The sequence below is a fragment of the Protomyctophum bolini genome, assembly GCF_963924005.1.
Source record: "Protomyctophum bolini genome assembly, chromosome: 15".
In the NCBI taxonomy this organism is placed as follows: domain Eukaryota; kingdom Metazoa; phylum Chordata; class Actinopteri; order Myctophiformes; family Myctophidae; genus Protomyctophum; species Protomyctophum bolini.
In genome coordinates, this window is record NC_137876.1 from 20343102 (window position 1) to 20359871 (window position 16770).

Below are 16770 nucleotides of genomic sequence, written 5' to 3' on the forward strand. Positions count from 1 at the left end.
TGCGCATGCAGTATGGATATACTGTAGTGTACACACACGGTTCTCTAATTCGACCATGACCAGTGACAATATTTGATTGGATTTGTGTTATGAAATCATTATTCTACCTTCTTTAAGGAGTAGTTCACCCAAACGGTGACAAATGTTCTATCATCATCGTTCGACTGTCGTCGAGATCCTAGATGCCAGGTCTTTCCATCGTGTCCTGTCGGCCATCGCTGCTCCCAGTTCTTGGAATGTTAGTCCTGTTTAATTTTGTTTTTGTAATCTGCCACAGGAAAAGAAAATGATTGCTCTGGCACTGATCAGTTTGAATGACCTTTCACTCACCCCAGAGTTGTGGGTGACCAGTGTTGAAAGTGAGACGCTTTTGCTGTGACGTTGGAATCTGTATAACCTCCCCCTTGGAAATACCTTTTCATCACCGAAGTTCCAGACTAATATCTACGCAGTGTTATTAGTCTGGCCATGCCAGGCTATTACCGAGTCCCCTATTGACTGATGACCCGGTCATTTGTGGCTCACGAGTGTTAACAAATAAATAATTATAAATAAAATAATCCATGATTTCAAGGCTTCATGGGGTGTGTATAATAATTACACACCCCATGAAGCCTTGAAATCATGGAGATGTAAACGACAGACTGATTATTAATCCGTTTAAGTAGTAATTACACAATCACAGGTGGTCGTGAAGTCCTCTCGACCCTGAAAGAAGTGAAGAAACGTCTCACCCTGCTATAAAACTAAACTCTACTTGGTCAGTTGAGTAATGTCTCCCTCCCGGGACTGTCGAGCAGTGTCGATCACCCCTCACTTTTTTTTTTACCCCGCATTTTCTCCCCAATTTAGTCATTATGCCCCCCAAGCACGGACTGGCACAGAAAACCGGCCCTGGCATCTGTGGTCTTCACCGGCCCAAAGACGCTACTATGTATTTTATTTATTTTTACTTTTTCTCATTGTTTTGGCTCAGCCCCGGCCCCATGACTGCCCAGCCCTTCTGGCATCTGCCAGAATTGCCGGACTGTCCAATCCGGGCCTGCTCCTTCCCCCCCCAAACACATTTGTGTTGTCACTGCTATCGTGTCCTGCTGATTCACCTGCCAGAAGAAGCCCCCACCGGGAGGACATGGAGCCTTCATCCTACTCCTCCCGCCCAACACTCCCCGCTGACAGGTTAGTTGTGAATGCAGAATCTGTTGTGGATGCTTGAAACATCATAAAACCTGCCCGGTCCTATTCATGTAACCACCGTTGGTGGTTAGTAAAAAGAGAGAGATGTTTTGCAGTACTTAGTTTAGACAGTATTTGGTTTAGACTGGTCATTGGTTAGACCAGTGTCACCAGTCATTAGTCCTACGACTACAATCTATCTCAAACCCTCACCCTAACCCTAACCGAATTTTGTAATTCCAAATGTGTAGGAACCCTGAGGCAAGACAGAAGTTAGCTCTGGTCCATAGCCTTCTACTGCTTCTACGATTCTGCCCTGCAGTATAAGGCTATGGGACTTTCAAATTTTGTTTTAAATCTCAAATCGAAATCAGACCAGCCTCTCTTTAGCGTAAATAAAAAGAACGTTTTTGCTACTCACCAAAACAAAGGCGGTTTTGTGTCATTAGAAAGCCTAATTTCCTTAGTGGACGCACTCTGAGCCCCCCACCACACGTATAAATAATATAGAATAATAATATTCTCTGGGCAATATCGGTAGAAGGCACAGTGAAGTAACTTTTCCCGGTGGAAACAAAATCCCCTTTTGGCCAAAAAGTACCGTTTATACGTGTGGTGGGTGGCTCAGAGTGCGTCCACTAAGGAAAGTAGGCTTTCTAATGACACAACCTGCCTTTGTTTTTATTTACGCTAAAGCGGAGAGGCTGGTCTGATTTCGATTTGAGATTTTAAACCGAAAGTCCCACCCATAGCCTTATACTGCAGGGCAGAATCGTAGAAGCAGTAGAAGGCTATATGGACCAGAGCTATCTTTTTTACTCTAGTCTAGAGCCAAACCTTAGATGCCCTGCCAGTGCAATGGAATCCCAGAATGGAGGACCCTGATGTAAACAAGTCTTATAGTGCTATTTCTGGTTTTATCCTCGTAGCAGTTTTTGTATTGACTTGTTTGAAATGTACTCTACATACTGTGAGTAACATTTTCAATCAAGTCTGGCTGATTGAACAACGTGTAGTCAGTTTGTACCTGCCCACAGCTACAACTAGGAACAAACATGTTGCATGTCACATGGTATTGGTTACTACTACCTTTGAGCATTTTAATCGTGTGCGAATATGGCAAGATTTGTGCGAATGGTGCCCATATCGGATGTGTATTAAACAAGGTTAAAAATAAATTGAAAACCACTGAGTACAATAGAACAAGTCTGATTAAAGGACCATTTCACCACTTTTCAACCTATGTTCATATAATAGGTCCTCACTAATAATCATGAAATAATCAATTATTTTCTACTCGGTCTGTGTCTCATAGAAGGGCTGTGGGCAGTTCAGAAACCGTCTTCCAGTGACATCATCGATGGGGAATACAAGCTAATAGAAACTGCAGGCTTTCTAGTCCTGAAAAGTTTCAATGCGAAAATGGAATCCATCGTTCTCACGATAATGAAAATCTAAACATTTTTGTAAAACAATCTTGTTTAAAAACAATCTGCCTAATGATGATGTCACTGGAAGACTGTTTCTAAGCTGCCCACAGGCCCTCCTATGAGACACAGACCGAGTAGAAAATAATTGTGCCATTTTATCATGATTATTAGTGAGGACCTATTATATGAAGATAGGTGGTGAAGTGGTCCTTTAATTGCCTTTGTATATTTTAAATTTTAAAGAGACTATGAATCTTGAAAGAATGATGCTAGGTTGATGCTTTTATTTGTGATGAAAATGTGTGAAGAAAAAAAGACATTCCCTTTACTATATATCGCATGGTAATAAAATGTATGTTCTGTGTGGAGTCAGTGGACCTCTCTCATCATGACATAATAATCATTAAAATGAATGTGAATTACCATAACTAAACACTCCAGCTATACTTTGTCATACAACGGTGTACATATTAATTATTAATTTTATTACATGTTTATCATCTTATTAATTCAATCATTTGTTTGAATTGATTGATTAAATACTCTATTTAATAGTCAGAAATATAAACAGCATGTGCATGCAGTCAGTCAGACAGACAGACAGACAGACAGACAAAAGTAACACAAAAAAGGTGTTTCCATTGTGGTCCTATATAGTAATTCAATTAATCAACACAGCATAAAACTAAATCACACAATAATCCATGTCATCAACAAATACATGTTGGCTACAACATTGTACACTTTTTATTATTAATATTTTCATCGATTAAATCGATTAGCTCGAATCTCGATCAATTGCTACCACACACACCGGCGTCCCGACTCCCGGGAGCTGCCTGAGTCAGCCTGACACATGATGGTCCGTCCTCACTAGTCTGCCCCGCCCGCCCGGACTGTCCCGTCCTGACCACCCCCCCCCCCCCCCCTCTCTCTCCTGCCCACATTCCCTGGTACCTCTTCTTTCTTTTTGCCCCTCTCTCTCTCCAAACACCCCCTTCCTTCCTTCCTCTCTTCCTCTCCCTTTACCACGGCCATTAAAACACCGAATAAACGACCCCGGGCAACATGGTAAGAACGTCCACTCGCCTGCACGACCATTCCCGAGACGTTAACAGAACTTTTCACTAACTTTTAATGGGACTAGTGGAGACATTCAGACAGACAGACAGACAGGCAGGCAGGCAGGCAGGCAGGCAGGGGGCCGGTGCGGTGCGGCTCTCTCTGTTTCTCCTGTGCTGTGCTGTACCGTTATGTGGCTAACATGATGCTAGACACATAACGGTACAGGTAGCCGCTAGGCTAGCTGCTTTAGCACGGCGAGCTAACGCGGCTCGACGTGATGCTAGGCTAGCTGCGAGCTAACGTAATGCTAGGTGGCTAGGCTAGCCGCTTTTAGCACAGACTGGGGAGCCAACGTGATGCTAGGCTAGCAGCTTTAGCACGGTCGGCGAGCTTAGAGCTAACGTGACACAACACACTACTACCAGCCAGGCTAGCAGCGTTAGCACAGAGACTAGTGATTTCTTTATTCGTATATATGTGCCAGCCTGAGTGTGTTGTCAGTGTTCTGTTATTTCTTATGTTTCGTTGTTTCGTCGTTTGCCAGGATTTTGGGGACATGGTTGTGGTTATTGTTGTCGTCGTCGTGATCTTTAGTGATGAATTGAGTCGAGCTTTTTAGTAACATTATGTCACACAGGCCCGCTGCTGCCTGCTTGTCGCCCCAGGGCGGCCATCTTAAACACTTCACGCACGCACACACACATACTGCGGCTGCACGCGCACGCACGCACACACACACACACACACACACACACACACACACACACACACACACACACACACACACAGTGACACACACTCGCACTGCAACTTTATAATATAATAATGTGCCTCTGCCAGTCTGCCTGTGTGCTGTAATTATGTCCATGTGCTGATGTAGACTATATTACATATAATGTAAAGCTTTATTATACTCATGTGCCTTTAATACTACCATTAATACTTACTTTAATGTTTTAGTGAAATACTTAGAATTGGTTTGCTTTTAAATTAAATATGAAGTGCTGTTGCACGGGTGGAAGAAGAATAGAAGATACAGGTTTTATTACTTACTTTTATCAGACAAATACAAAATCAACTTTTCAGGGGGTTGTCATCTTGCTGACTTGTGGTGGACATTTTTGTCAAATGTATTTGATCCATTTGTACGCTCTCATATTACTTGAAGTTGACATTCAGTAATTGGGTTTTATGATCAAAATAAGAACATTATGGTCCAAATTTGCCACAGACAAGACTAGTCTGGTTGATGAGCCCTGAAACTATTATTATTATTATTATTTTCTTTTACTTAACTAAACTAAACACTTAACCTCTTGATTCTTGAACCCTAGCGTTCCTATTCTGGGGGGGCAGACATTTGGCCTAAATAGCTGTTCTACAAGCTCACAATACGGAAATTGCTTCAGCATATTTGTTGTAGATGGGGGGGGAAAGGAGAGGGGGCTAGTATAGACCCCTGGGGGACTCCTGTCATGAACAAAGTATGTCTTTTTTAATTGTCTTTAATTAAACATATTAAATCTATGGAACTGTAATGTATATTATTCATTAGGTCGTTTTTGCGAAGTATAATGTGTTATCCTGTGTATATAAAAAAGCTGAATCACATATGCCAGTGGTTCTGAAACTTTCGTGCAGAGGACCCCCAATTTGATATGTATTTATTCTGGTCGCGGACTCCCATCTGAATATGCTTTGTGGCAGGGAGGGACCCCCAGAAGAGAATATTTGTGTTAAAACAAAATGCCACATTACATTAAAATCTAGATTAAATCTAGATTAAAAAAAATAGCAGATGTACAGTTCAAGATACAAACTAACTACGTGCTGTGAGCTTGTATATCTGCCTTTTTTAATAGCCAACATATATATAAAATATGTATGGTTAAAATAAATGATGCTGTATCAACACATTTAGCTGGGGACCCCCTGGAACCCCTCCCACGGACCCAGGGGGGGGCCCTCCGGGCGGGCACCAGTTTGAGAACCACTGACAACCATTAGGCCGGGAAAGCATTGAACCTACCAAATATTTCAGAGGCTTCTACTGCGTGGTGTCACGTGACTCGTGACTGCTAGCTTTGGTGACACTCTGTCACCCTTTGATGAGTCATGTCACCACGCTGCGCTAATAGCTGCAGCCTCATTGCTATACATCGTACCCCTTGTCCCTAAAATTAGTTGCCCCTTTTTTTTTTCATTTTGAAAAAACCCTTTAAAATTGTTAAAATAGCCAATCTACAAGCTCACAACGGGACGATGTAGAGCGGCTAGTTGAACTAGGTATTTGAAAATGTTTTTCAAAATGGTAAAATAAATAAAGGCAAATAAATGTAGGAGTAAGCGCGACAATAGGGCCCTCAGTCCGTCTGTCTGTCATCATCTACGGGACGATAGGGGTATAGGCCTATCACAAAATATAAAAGTAATTAGTCCGTATATATTAGTGCAGTTCTAATTTTATTACACATTATAATCATATTGAATCGATAACTAAATGATAAAGAGGTACCCCCCCCCATGATCATGTTCTTTTTATAATCGATTACATACTTGCTCACTCACTCGCTCACTCTGGGTGATGTGTCTCTTAATGCAGCGTTTCTCAAAGTGGGTGACGTGGCACCCTAGACTAGAGCCTAGGGTGCCACGTGTTAAGTCCAGCTAGAGGTGCCTCATTCAGAATACTATGATAATATTTGGAATATATCAATATATCACTTCAGTTTAACCACTTAGACCTAAGTTGCGATGCGCTGTAACTTTTTGTATTTGAATCCTGTATCGAATCCTGTCCCAGACAGTATGGACACAATCAAGTATTACGATTGAATTTGACCAAATACCTCGATATTGATTCTGTGACGATAATAAATAATATTTTTTTATTGAATAGTTTATTAGTCAGAAATGTAAACGGAACATGGTACAGTAAGACATGAAGGCTATAAAAGATAACACAAAAAAAAGTCCTGCGGACTTGTTTCCATTGTGCTCCTATGTATTCAATACATCAACAGAATACAAAATGATCACAATAATACATGGCATCATCAACACATACAAGCACTATGTAGAAAACAAATGGGACAATTCCATGTATCTCCCCTTGTGCTCTCCTGATAGATGTTTTCTTCAGGACAATTTTGAAGGAAACCAGTGTTACACATCCTTTCGTGGATGGTGTCGGTCAGGGCATTCCACATTTTGGCGGCAGAGCTAGTCCGCCTGCAGATCTGCACGCTCATGACGCATCACGGTACAACACGTACTGAGCTTGTAGATCTGTCATTTCATGTTCATTCTACACAGTTTAAAGGAGAATTCCATGCCAGAAGGCTTTCTTACCTTTATTTGTAGTTGTCACGTCCGCACCAAAGAGGTCCAGGTGTTATTTTGTGCAAAAGCCCATTATTGGCTATTTCCCCTATACCATGAGCCCTCAATTAATTGCATTGAATTGAATGGGGCATTGGGGTGTTAATGTGCTAATTCACTTATTTCCATCGCTCAAAAATAAAAAAGATTGTTATATATCCTCTCTTCATAATGTAAATAGTATCCCAAGCGGCACACTTTACTACTTATTTCGATGGAAATAAGCAACTATGGGGAAATAGCCAATAATGCACTTTTGCATAAAATAACACCTGGACCTCTTTGGTGGGGACATAACAACTACAAATAAAGGTAAGAAAGCCTTCTAGCATGGAATTCTCCTTTAACATTTTGACAAGCTTGGCTAGCTGCTATCATCATGGTTCCTCCCATACTGTCTCGTGTGGAGAGAGCTCAGTCTCTGGATGGAGTGGAGCCGTGGCATCATGTTGATACCAACTAGTAGAGGAAAGTGGGAACGCAAACCCTGGCGGTTTTAGAACCTGCCGGGCGGCAAAAAAAAGACCCTGAACCTGCAGGAAGAGGTTGAAGGTGGACAAACTGTGGTCTAGGCACCCCCTGGGTTCCTTTGGGGGGTTCCAAATGGTCCCTTACAGGTCTGTAACCAAACTGGGACCAAATGGCACCAGGTGGAGTTTGTAAGGGTCCAAACTCCTTGAAATTAAATAGTTTGAGAACCACTGAATTGGAAGGCCTCAGGTCTTCATGCAAGGGTGGCAAGTGGTAAATAAATGTGTAAGAAGTGAGAACTTTACTTAATCTCACCTTTACCTGTAGCGTAAGGTCGTTATTACAAGTGCTGCCGAGTGCTGACGCTAATGCTACATTTGGTGTGTTCTCAGGCATCAGGCGTGACCGTTAACGAAGAAGTCATCAGGGTGTTCAACGACATGAAGGTCCGCAAGTCATCCACCAGCGACGAGGTGAAGAAGAGGAAGAAGGGTGTGCTGTTCTGCCTGTCGGAAGACAAGAAGAAGATCATCGTGGAGGAGGGCAAACAGATCCTCGTCGGCGACATCGGAGAGACCGTCGAAGACCCCTACAGCTGCTTCGTTAAGCTGCTCCCCCTTAACGACTGTCGCTATGCCCTGTACGACGCCACGTACGAAACCAAAGAGTCCAAGAAAGAAGACCTGATATTTATATTCTGGTAAAAGAAAAACACATACGCGTGCATAATATACGGGGTTATCCAGGGGTTCACACTAAGCACTTGGCAAGTATACAAGTCATGTTCAACTTGCCCAAAGGTCATGCCCACTTGCCCGACAAGTAATTCGTCCATAATAAAATAATAGGTCGGATTTAGGCCTTTTAGAACAAATTAATGTCATATCCAATCGATAACTGCGTGGCAACAGTCACTTTGAAAAACAGAATGAGAGAAACTGCTCGTTGTTAAAAGGTAGCGTTGTTCTTCATGAATAGCCAATGATATTTATAATGAAGACCGCCGGGAAACTTGAAGGCAAACCACACCGATCGTTTTATTTACTTGCCACGGTCAGTCGGGCAACCGGCATTAGTGCAGGGGTCATCGTCGCCATGCTGGCGGCTTGTGGTGGACATTTTTGTCAAAATATTCTTTGTTGGCCTGTAGGAGTCGGACCATAACAGGTCTATAACTCTGAGAGTGCACTCTCAGGCTCCTTTTTACACCCAAAAGAACTTTGGTTCTAGAACTAGTTCCGTTCTTTATTTTTTTATGATGGTTTATATCGCCTCTGCATCTTCCAAGCTGAAGAGTGACACGACACTCCCACCTTGATTCTCACTTCAAGAATAAGTATTTATAGGGATCTGTACCAATTAATTTGGTTTAAAATGAGATTATATCTGTGTCGTAGTATATCTGTGTCATACATATTCTGAATAAAACCTGGAGACTTGACATTTAGTCAAGTAAGTAAGTAAGTCAGAGAGGCATGTTGTCGGTATCAGCCAGGGTGCGGGAGTCTATCCCTGTTTCAATGCACTAGACCTCTGGGAGATGGAGTCTATCCCCGTTTCAATGCGCTATAGACCTCTGGGAGATGGAGTCTATCCCCGTTTCAATGCGCTACAGACCTCTGGGAGATGGAGTCTATCCATGTTTCAGTGCACTAGACTAGACCTCTGGGAGATGGAGTCTATCCCCGTTTCAATGCGCTACAGACCTCTGGGAGATGGAGTCTATCCATGTTTCAGTGCACTAGACTAGACCTCTGGGAGATGGAGTCTATCCATGTTTCAGTGCACTAGACTAGACCTCTGGGAGATGGATTCTATCCCCGTTTCAATGCACTAGACTAGACCTCTGGGAGATGGATTCTATCCCCATTTCAATGCGCTAGACCTCTGGGAGATGGATTCTATCCCCATTTCAATGCATTAGACTTCTGGGAGATGGATTCTATCCCCATTTCAATGCGCTATACCTCTGGGAGATGGATTCTATCCCCATTTCAATGCGTTATACCTCTGGGAGATGGATTCTATCCCCATTTCAATGCGCTATACCTCTGGGAGATGGATTCTTTTTTATAATTTATAATTATAAAAAAACACTGTCATGATGCAATAAATATAGACTGGGAGTAAAATTAAGGACCTTGCCTAGGATTTTCTGAGTATGAAAATGGACCCTCTTCCAGTATTGCTGAATTAAATCACACTTCCAGAAGACATGCATAATGTACCTAATACATGCATAGTACCTACTTCCTTTTGACACTTGAAGCAAAGTTCTGAGGCGTTGGGAAACATATTATGAAGACGGAGAGGTGTGTAATACATTCTGTGGAAGAATTTGACATTTAATTCATGGATGTTTATAGAGGTACATTTAGGAAATATCTTGTTACAGATGAAGATCCATTCTTCTCGGTCAAACGTCACCCCAATATCCTCCTCCCATACTCGTTTCAGTGAGTCATAGGAGTCATATCTGAAATATGACCCTTCCTGACAACTTTTCAATGTCTGTCATTTCAAAACGTAGTTTCCCCTCTCTCCTCTGACTTTCCAAAAAGTGTCTGATTTGGAGATAGCCTACTTGAAGAAGTCCCTATTTGTAAGATGTACGATTTCATAATACTGTGGGTATATAAGTGTGCAATGTGGGCAATGCCCTTTACGTTCCAATCAGAGAATCTAATGTTTTGCAATTGGGCAGGAAAGTCTGGATTGAGTCTGAGTGGTGAGTAGATTGACATGAATTTGGGAATCTTCAAGTATTTCCTCACATCCTTCCAAACCACAAGTGTATTATAGGGAGCGTAGTAGGCAGCAGGATCTTGTATGTTATCTACATTATGAGTAAACCGTAAGGAGTCGAATGTTCTTGGGTGACACAACATTGCCTCTGTCTCAATCCAAATTGAGTTTTGTCTTTTTGAACAGCAACTTATCATGTGTTTTAATCTGTGGGAGATGGATGCTATCCCCGTTTCAATGCACTAAACCTCTGGGAGATGGAGTCTATCCCTGTTACAATGCACTAGACCTCTGGGAGATGGATGCTATCCCCGTTTCAATGCACTAAACCTCTGGGAGATGGAGTCTATCCCTGTTACAATGCACTAGACCTCTGGGAGATGGAGTCTATCCCCGTTTCAATGCACTAAACCTCTGGGAGATGGAGTCTATCCCTGTTACAATGCACTAGACCTCTGGGAGATGGATGCTATCCCCGTTTCAATGCACTAAACCTCTGGGAGATGGAGTCTATCCCTGTTACAATGCACTAAACCTCTGGGAGATGGAGTCTATCCCTGTTACAATGCGCTAGTCCTCTGGGAAGATGGATGCTGAGGTGGAGCGCCACGCCTATACCATCAGCTCCCAGTGCTTTAGTAGATGGATGCTGAGGTGGAGCGCCACACCTACCATCAGCTCCCAGTACTTTCCGCACTTCAAGCCGTGCTCCTCATACACTAAGTTGGCGGTGCCTGGGTTCGAACCCATGACCTTGCGATCGAAAGGCCAGTGCTCTACCGACTGATGGGCATTATGATCAAAATAAGAAGATTATGATGGTGTGTAAAACAGAACATCTATAATTTGCCACCGACAACTTAAGACCAGGTCTTTGCCACGGACACATTTGTCCGTGTACAGATGACCCCTGTGTTAGTGTCAACCCTTGTACGATTGCAGTGTGTGCGTGATGTGCGTGTTCACACACACATAGGGGCGTTGGGCGGAGTAGGACACACCAGCAGTGACAGACATGCGTGTTCGGAGGAATGAATTGGCATAATTAACCAGGCTACTGTTGTGTTCAGCTATATTTTCTATTCTATTTTATTCTATTCAGTTCTGCTTTTTTAACATTCCATGCCATTGTGCCTAACTTGAGTAACACTGTTTTTGCGTGATATTACAGTACTGTACTTACTGTGTTTGTATTGTTGTATTTTCTTCTCACCAGGGCACCAGAGGGCGCGCCTCTGAAAAGTAAAATGATCTATGCTAGCTCTAAAGATGCCATCAAAAAGAAGTTCACAGGTGAGTTGATCCCTACTGTGGCTTTTCAATCCATATATGATACAAAAAGGGGGACTCCTGCGCACCCAAATAACCCATGGGAGGTGTAAGTCTAGTTATCATACATTTATCATACAAATTGTTGAAATATTCTGGGAAAGTTTTGGAATTTCGTTGGTAAAAATGTGTGGGAACCCTGTCGGGTCGTCCGCACACGGAATCCACGTCAGAATAGTGGTGCGTCGGGAATGCCGCTCTTGTCCCCGAAGGTTTTCTCCTCATGGGAGTGAGTCATCATGACAACTGCAGTGAAGTGATCATTACCTGAAACTTGAACGTGGTCACTACTGAATTTGCACCTGTCTGTGTGTTTGTGCGGGACAATATACTGTGCACGGTGTGCAATTTATCCATGTTTTCCCTCAATTTCTCTCTGTGTGTCCGGTGTGCCGCACACTCATGGGCAGGGCCGGATTTACCCTCCCAAGGCCCCCCGGGCTAGACAAGGGCCCGCACAGCCCAGGGGGGCCGCCAAAGCTGCGCAGCCCGGAAAACAATTGCCGTATTTCGCTGTAATTTTGGGGTACCCAGCCCCCCCAAAAGAGAAAGGCAGGCAGGCAGACAGACAACTAGTCGACATTGGCAGGGGTTTCCACAGCCACCCCACAACACAGCGTCACTGTCTACAGTGCAGACAGCAGAGCAGAAGCTCTCAATGTTTTAACCATAATACTAAATATGCAATAACTAAACATAAATCTCACTTGAATTGGATTGCAATAATTCAAATTATTGTAAGCCCACCCTAGCCCAATGGTAAATCCCTTGTCTGGTCCCATATCCTGGGGGATAGGAGAATCCTTTTCTGGTCCCATATCCTGGGGGATAGGAGAATCCCAGATTATTATTATTATTATTTCTTTAAAGATATTTTTGGGGGCTTTTTGCCTTTATTTATAGATTTGACAGTAGTTGGACAGGAAAGGGGACATAGAGATGGGGGGAAGACACGCTGCAAAGGTCGTCGGGATCGGGACTGGAGCCTTCGGCCTGACAGAGCTTGGCGTAAAATGTATGGATCGATAAGGCAGATTTTGTCAAATAATTTTATCTCAACCTGATGCATACACTCAGCCATAGCTAGCAGCAACATAAAGTGAGCTAAAACATTTTGTAAAGATCCAAATGAAAGATTACGAAACTAAATGAATGTGTTACTGTGTGTGTGTGTGTGTGTGTGTGTGTGTGTGTGTGTGTGTGTGTGTGTGTGTGTGTGTGTGTGTGTGTGTGTGTGTGTGTGTGTGTGTGTGTGTGTGTGCGTGCGTGTCTTGCAGGTATTAAACACGAGTGGCAGGTGAACGGCCTGGACGACATCCAGGACAGAGCCACGCTGGCGGACAAACTGGGAGGGAACATGATTGTTTCTCTGGAAGGAAAGCCGGTGTAAACGGAACGGGACACTCGGACCACCAGAGCCTGCGTGCCATGCCATCTCCTGGACCCCTATAGCAGACCCCATGTACACTTGTACCCCACCCCCACCCACCGAGAGAAGCAGCCCCGTCTTGCAAGCTGGCGCAACGCTGCGCGTTGGTGCGCGACGCGTTGCGCCCGCTTGCAGGCGGGCTACGCTCACCGCGCGCCACCAAGTACGACTTAGGCTTCTAACTTAGGGATGCACCGACGTGTCGGCCGCATGTCGGTATCGTCCGATGTTTTGTCGTTATCGTTAAACGGACATTAACCGTCGGCGGCAGGCGGCGTTTATCTGTTGTTGATGAGCATACAGTACGCTTTGCGTCGGCTCTGTTGTTAATTGTGTTGGTTATCCGCAGCCTGGATCAGGTGTTCAAGCTGTGGATTCTGAACGTCTATTTCTTGTATTGACGATGTATTTGTTTCCCTGGCACAACAGGGGGAAATAAAAACAGCAATAACTAAAATACACATATATCAGTATCAGCTAAGTTGTTATTTTAGACATCGGTATCGGCCAAGAGTTTCCGTATCGGTGCATCCCTAGTACTTTCACCGCACCACCGACCCCACTACCAGTCAGCCGGCCTCCCCACTGTCCTGTCTGTGCAGCTTCCCGAGGCTTCATCATTACTATCCTTTACTATTATTACCAACATTATTATTTTATTTTATTTGTCTGGTTTTTCCTTTGTTTTTTTTATTTTTTGTTTCATTAAAAGCTACAGTCCGGGAGGGGTGCGCCTTACCTTGCCGTGGCGGCTCAGCCAGCTAGTATACACAAACCATATCGCCTGGTTTATACACGAAAATACAGGTCATTAATAAAGCCTGTTATATATGAATCTGGCTTTATGCTCCTAGCGAGCGCGAGGACCCGGGTTCGAATCCAACTCCCATTCTTGTCTCAGATGTCTCTCTCTATGTCTCTCTCTCTCTCTCTCTCTCTCTCTCTCTCTCTGCGCTTGGTTGCCTGTCTACACTGCTCCGTCTGGCTCTGAACATGACGCATACAATGCCAAAAATATATCTTTGAACGTTAAATATTTTTGTAAAAAGCCATCTAGAGTAAGTATCTATAATGTCCGTTGTGTCCCTCTCTCTCCCCCCAACAGAGAGAGGTATTTGCAATATTGTACGAACTGCAACGTGTCCCAATCCGGCACCGTCCGCTTCAAATAACTTTATTGACATTGTCAAAACTAGTTGCGTTCATTAAAACACCTCCAAACACTGCAGGTGCACTAGTTACATTCATTAAAGATGGAGTGCCGTGATCCCCCCCCCCCCCCCCTTAAAACATGATCTTCAGGTACTATGATTATACTAGGAGAAAGATTTTTTTCAAAATGTACAGAAAGTGTTAAAATGATGCCAAACCCACCAGTTAATTAAGTACCGGTATGCCTGGTGGGTGGTGATCCACCTCAACTGAAGCCACACCCACAGCTGTTGTATACAATAAAGGGGGAGGGGTTAGGGAAGACAATATTGTGATGTGTCACTATATCACATGTGTCATTTCGATTGGGCCTTTCCACTCAAATGCTTTCAGCTTTCAGGAAGAAACCAAAAATACACTGGTAAGGCATATTTCAATATTCTAAGCACACCTGGGGGTCTATTAGAGTAATGTTAACTCCATAGACACATACCAAAACAGAAAACGATCACGGCACTCCATCTTTAAAACAAAGTCCCGGATTGTAGCTTTCAGTCAGAAGAGGAGTGTTTCTTTCCTCCTCTGTTCAGTGACAAAACAACAGCAAAGGATTTAGCTCCCTTTGCTCTTTTTTTCTTTTTCTTATGATTTTATTTATTCGAAACATTGTTCTGTTGTCATTCAGTGTTATGAGAACAACAAACACACGGTGGTTATTATTATTATTATTAGACTATGCATTATGACGAGGAGGTTTCTGTTTCTGCGTCGAGACAAAGAGGTTGTTGTAGCTACATTTTGTTTTATGTATTTAAAGTCTGCAATGTTTGGTTTACGCCTTACTTTCATTTTGAATGTAAAAGTCACAACGAGACCTCTTGATTTTTTTTTTTAACAATATTGAAGAAGACCTATCGGTAAATGAATGAATGAATGGCAACACTATAATAGTACAGTACCAGTACAGTATAGTACACAGTACAGTACTAGTAAGAGTACACTATAACAGTACAGTACACTAATACGGTATGCAGTACACCATAGCAGGACACAGACTCTGAAGCCTTACATTACACAGAGAGATGTTTGTCGCTGAGATCGCTGAAAAAAGAAGAAAAAAAGCGCCACTTTGCAATAAAAAAAAAAGAAACGTGTGGCAAGCCTGAGACGCTGTCTGATGCCTCGTCTGTCTGTCTGTCTGACTGTGTGTCTGTCTGTCTGTCTGTCTGTCTGTCTGTCTGGTGAGACAAAGGTCAGAGAGAGCTGATCTTCTGCATTATGCTACAGCATACATGGGCAACTGGCGGCCCCCACCTTCACTTAACCCATTCTGACCTGAGATCAGATTCATACGAGGTTTCCACTCGACACACACACTGGTCTGATTAACCCATTCTGACCTGAGATCAGATTCTAAAAATGTCAGTCGTTCTTCGATTTTTCAAAAATAGCAGACCTACAAGCTCGTAGCGCGCCACTCGGTGGCGCGCTACGAGCTTGTAGATCTGCTATTTTTCAATAGCTAAAGCATAACATGATGCTAACACCACAATGGGTTCCCGGTCAGAATGGGTTAATGTGGCCCTCAGGTTAATATTGGAATACTGATAAATTAGTTATTTCAGCTGTTATAATTCCAATCGGCTTTAATTACATAAGTCTAAAATACTTTTCACATGGTTCCAATTCCAAAATGTATTAAATCCTGAATTTTAAATAACTCAGGAGTTCAATTCAGATATAGCAAAAATATAGCCGATCTACAAGCTTTTGAGCTTGTAGATCGTGGACCGTGTCTTCTGCTGCAAATAAAGACGTCTACATTTAAACCCATTCCATCTGGACCTGCCTTGGTTTTCCTGTTTGCTGTACGCTGTTATTGTATCTTCAGAAGGGAAAAAATACACGACACAAGCTAATAGAAACGGCAGGCTTTCTATTCCTGAAACCTTGCAATGAAAAGGTTTCTTAATTGCCCACAGCCCTCCTATATGAGACACAGACCGAGTAGGAAAAAAAATGGCATTTTATCATGAACATGAGGACCAATTATATGAAGATAGGTTGAAAAGTGGTGAAGTGGTGCTTTAAGAGGCCATAGGCTATACATGAGATGGATGGGGTGGCCCATAGAACCTCATGTCTGTTAAGAGGCCATACATGAGATGGATGGGGTGGCCCATAGAACCTCATGTCTGTTAAGAGGCCATACATGAGATGGATGGGGTGGCCCATAGAACCTCATGTCTGTTAAGAGGCCATACATGAGATGGATGGGGTGGCCCATAGAACCTCATGTCTGTTAAGAGGCCATACATGAGATGGATGGGGTGGCCCATGGAACCTCATGTCTGTTAAGAGGCCATCCAAGAGATGGATGGGGTGCTATGGCACCTCATGTCTGTTAAGAGGCCATACACGAGATGCATGGGGTGCTATGGAACCTCATGTCTGTGGTGTTGGAAGCAAAAAGAAATGGACATTTCTTGCACGTTAGTTCACATCGAAATTGACCTGCTTGTTGTGCTTGACTGCACTCACTCTGCTGATAAATACTGACTACACAAAGTACACATTATGACATATCATTGT

The 16770-nt window shown here is 43.2% G+C and overlaps 1 protein-coding gene across 1 annotated transcript; it reads left to right on the forward strand.

Annotated features, from left to right (window-relative positions):
• Positions 1–3548: 3548 nt before the first annotated feature.
• Positions 3549–15344, forward strand: cfl2 (cofilin 2 (muscle)). The gene is made up of 4 exons (XM_080784524.1): positions 3549–3677; positions 7916–8223; positions 11485–11561; positions 12875–15344. Exons 1-4 carry the CDS (start codon positions 3675–3677, stop codon positions 12985–12987), a joined length of 501 nt encoding a protein of 166 aa, XP_080640650.1. The 5' UTR covers positions 3549–3674; the 3' UTR covers positions 12988–15344.
• The last annotated feature ends 1426 nt before the right edge of the window (positions 15345–16770 follow it).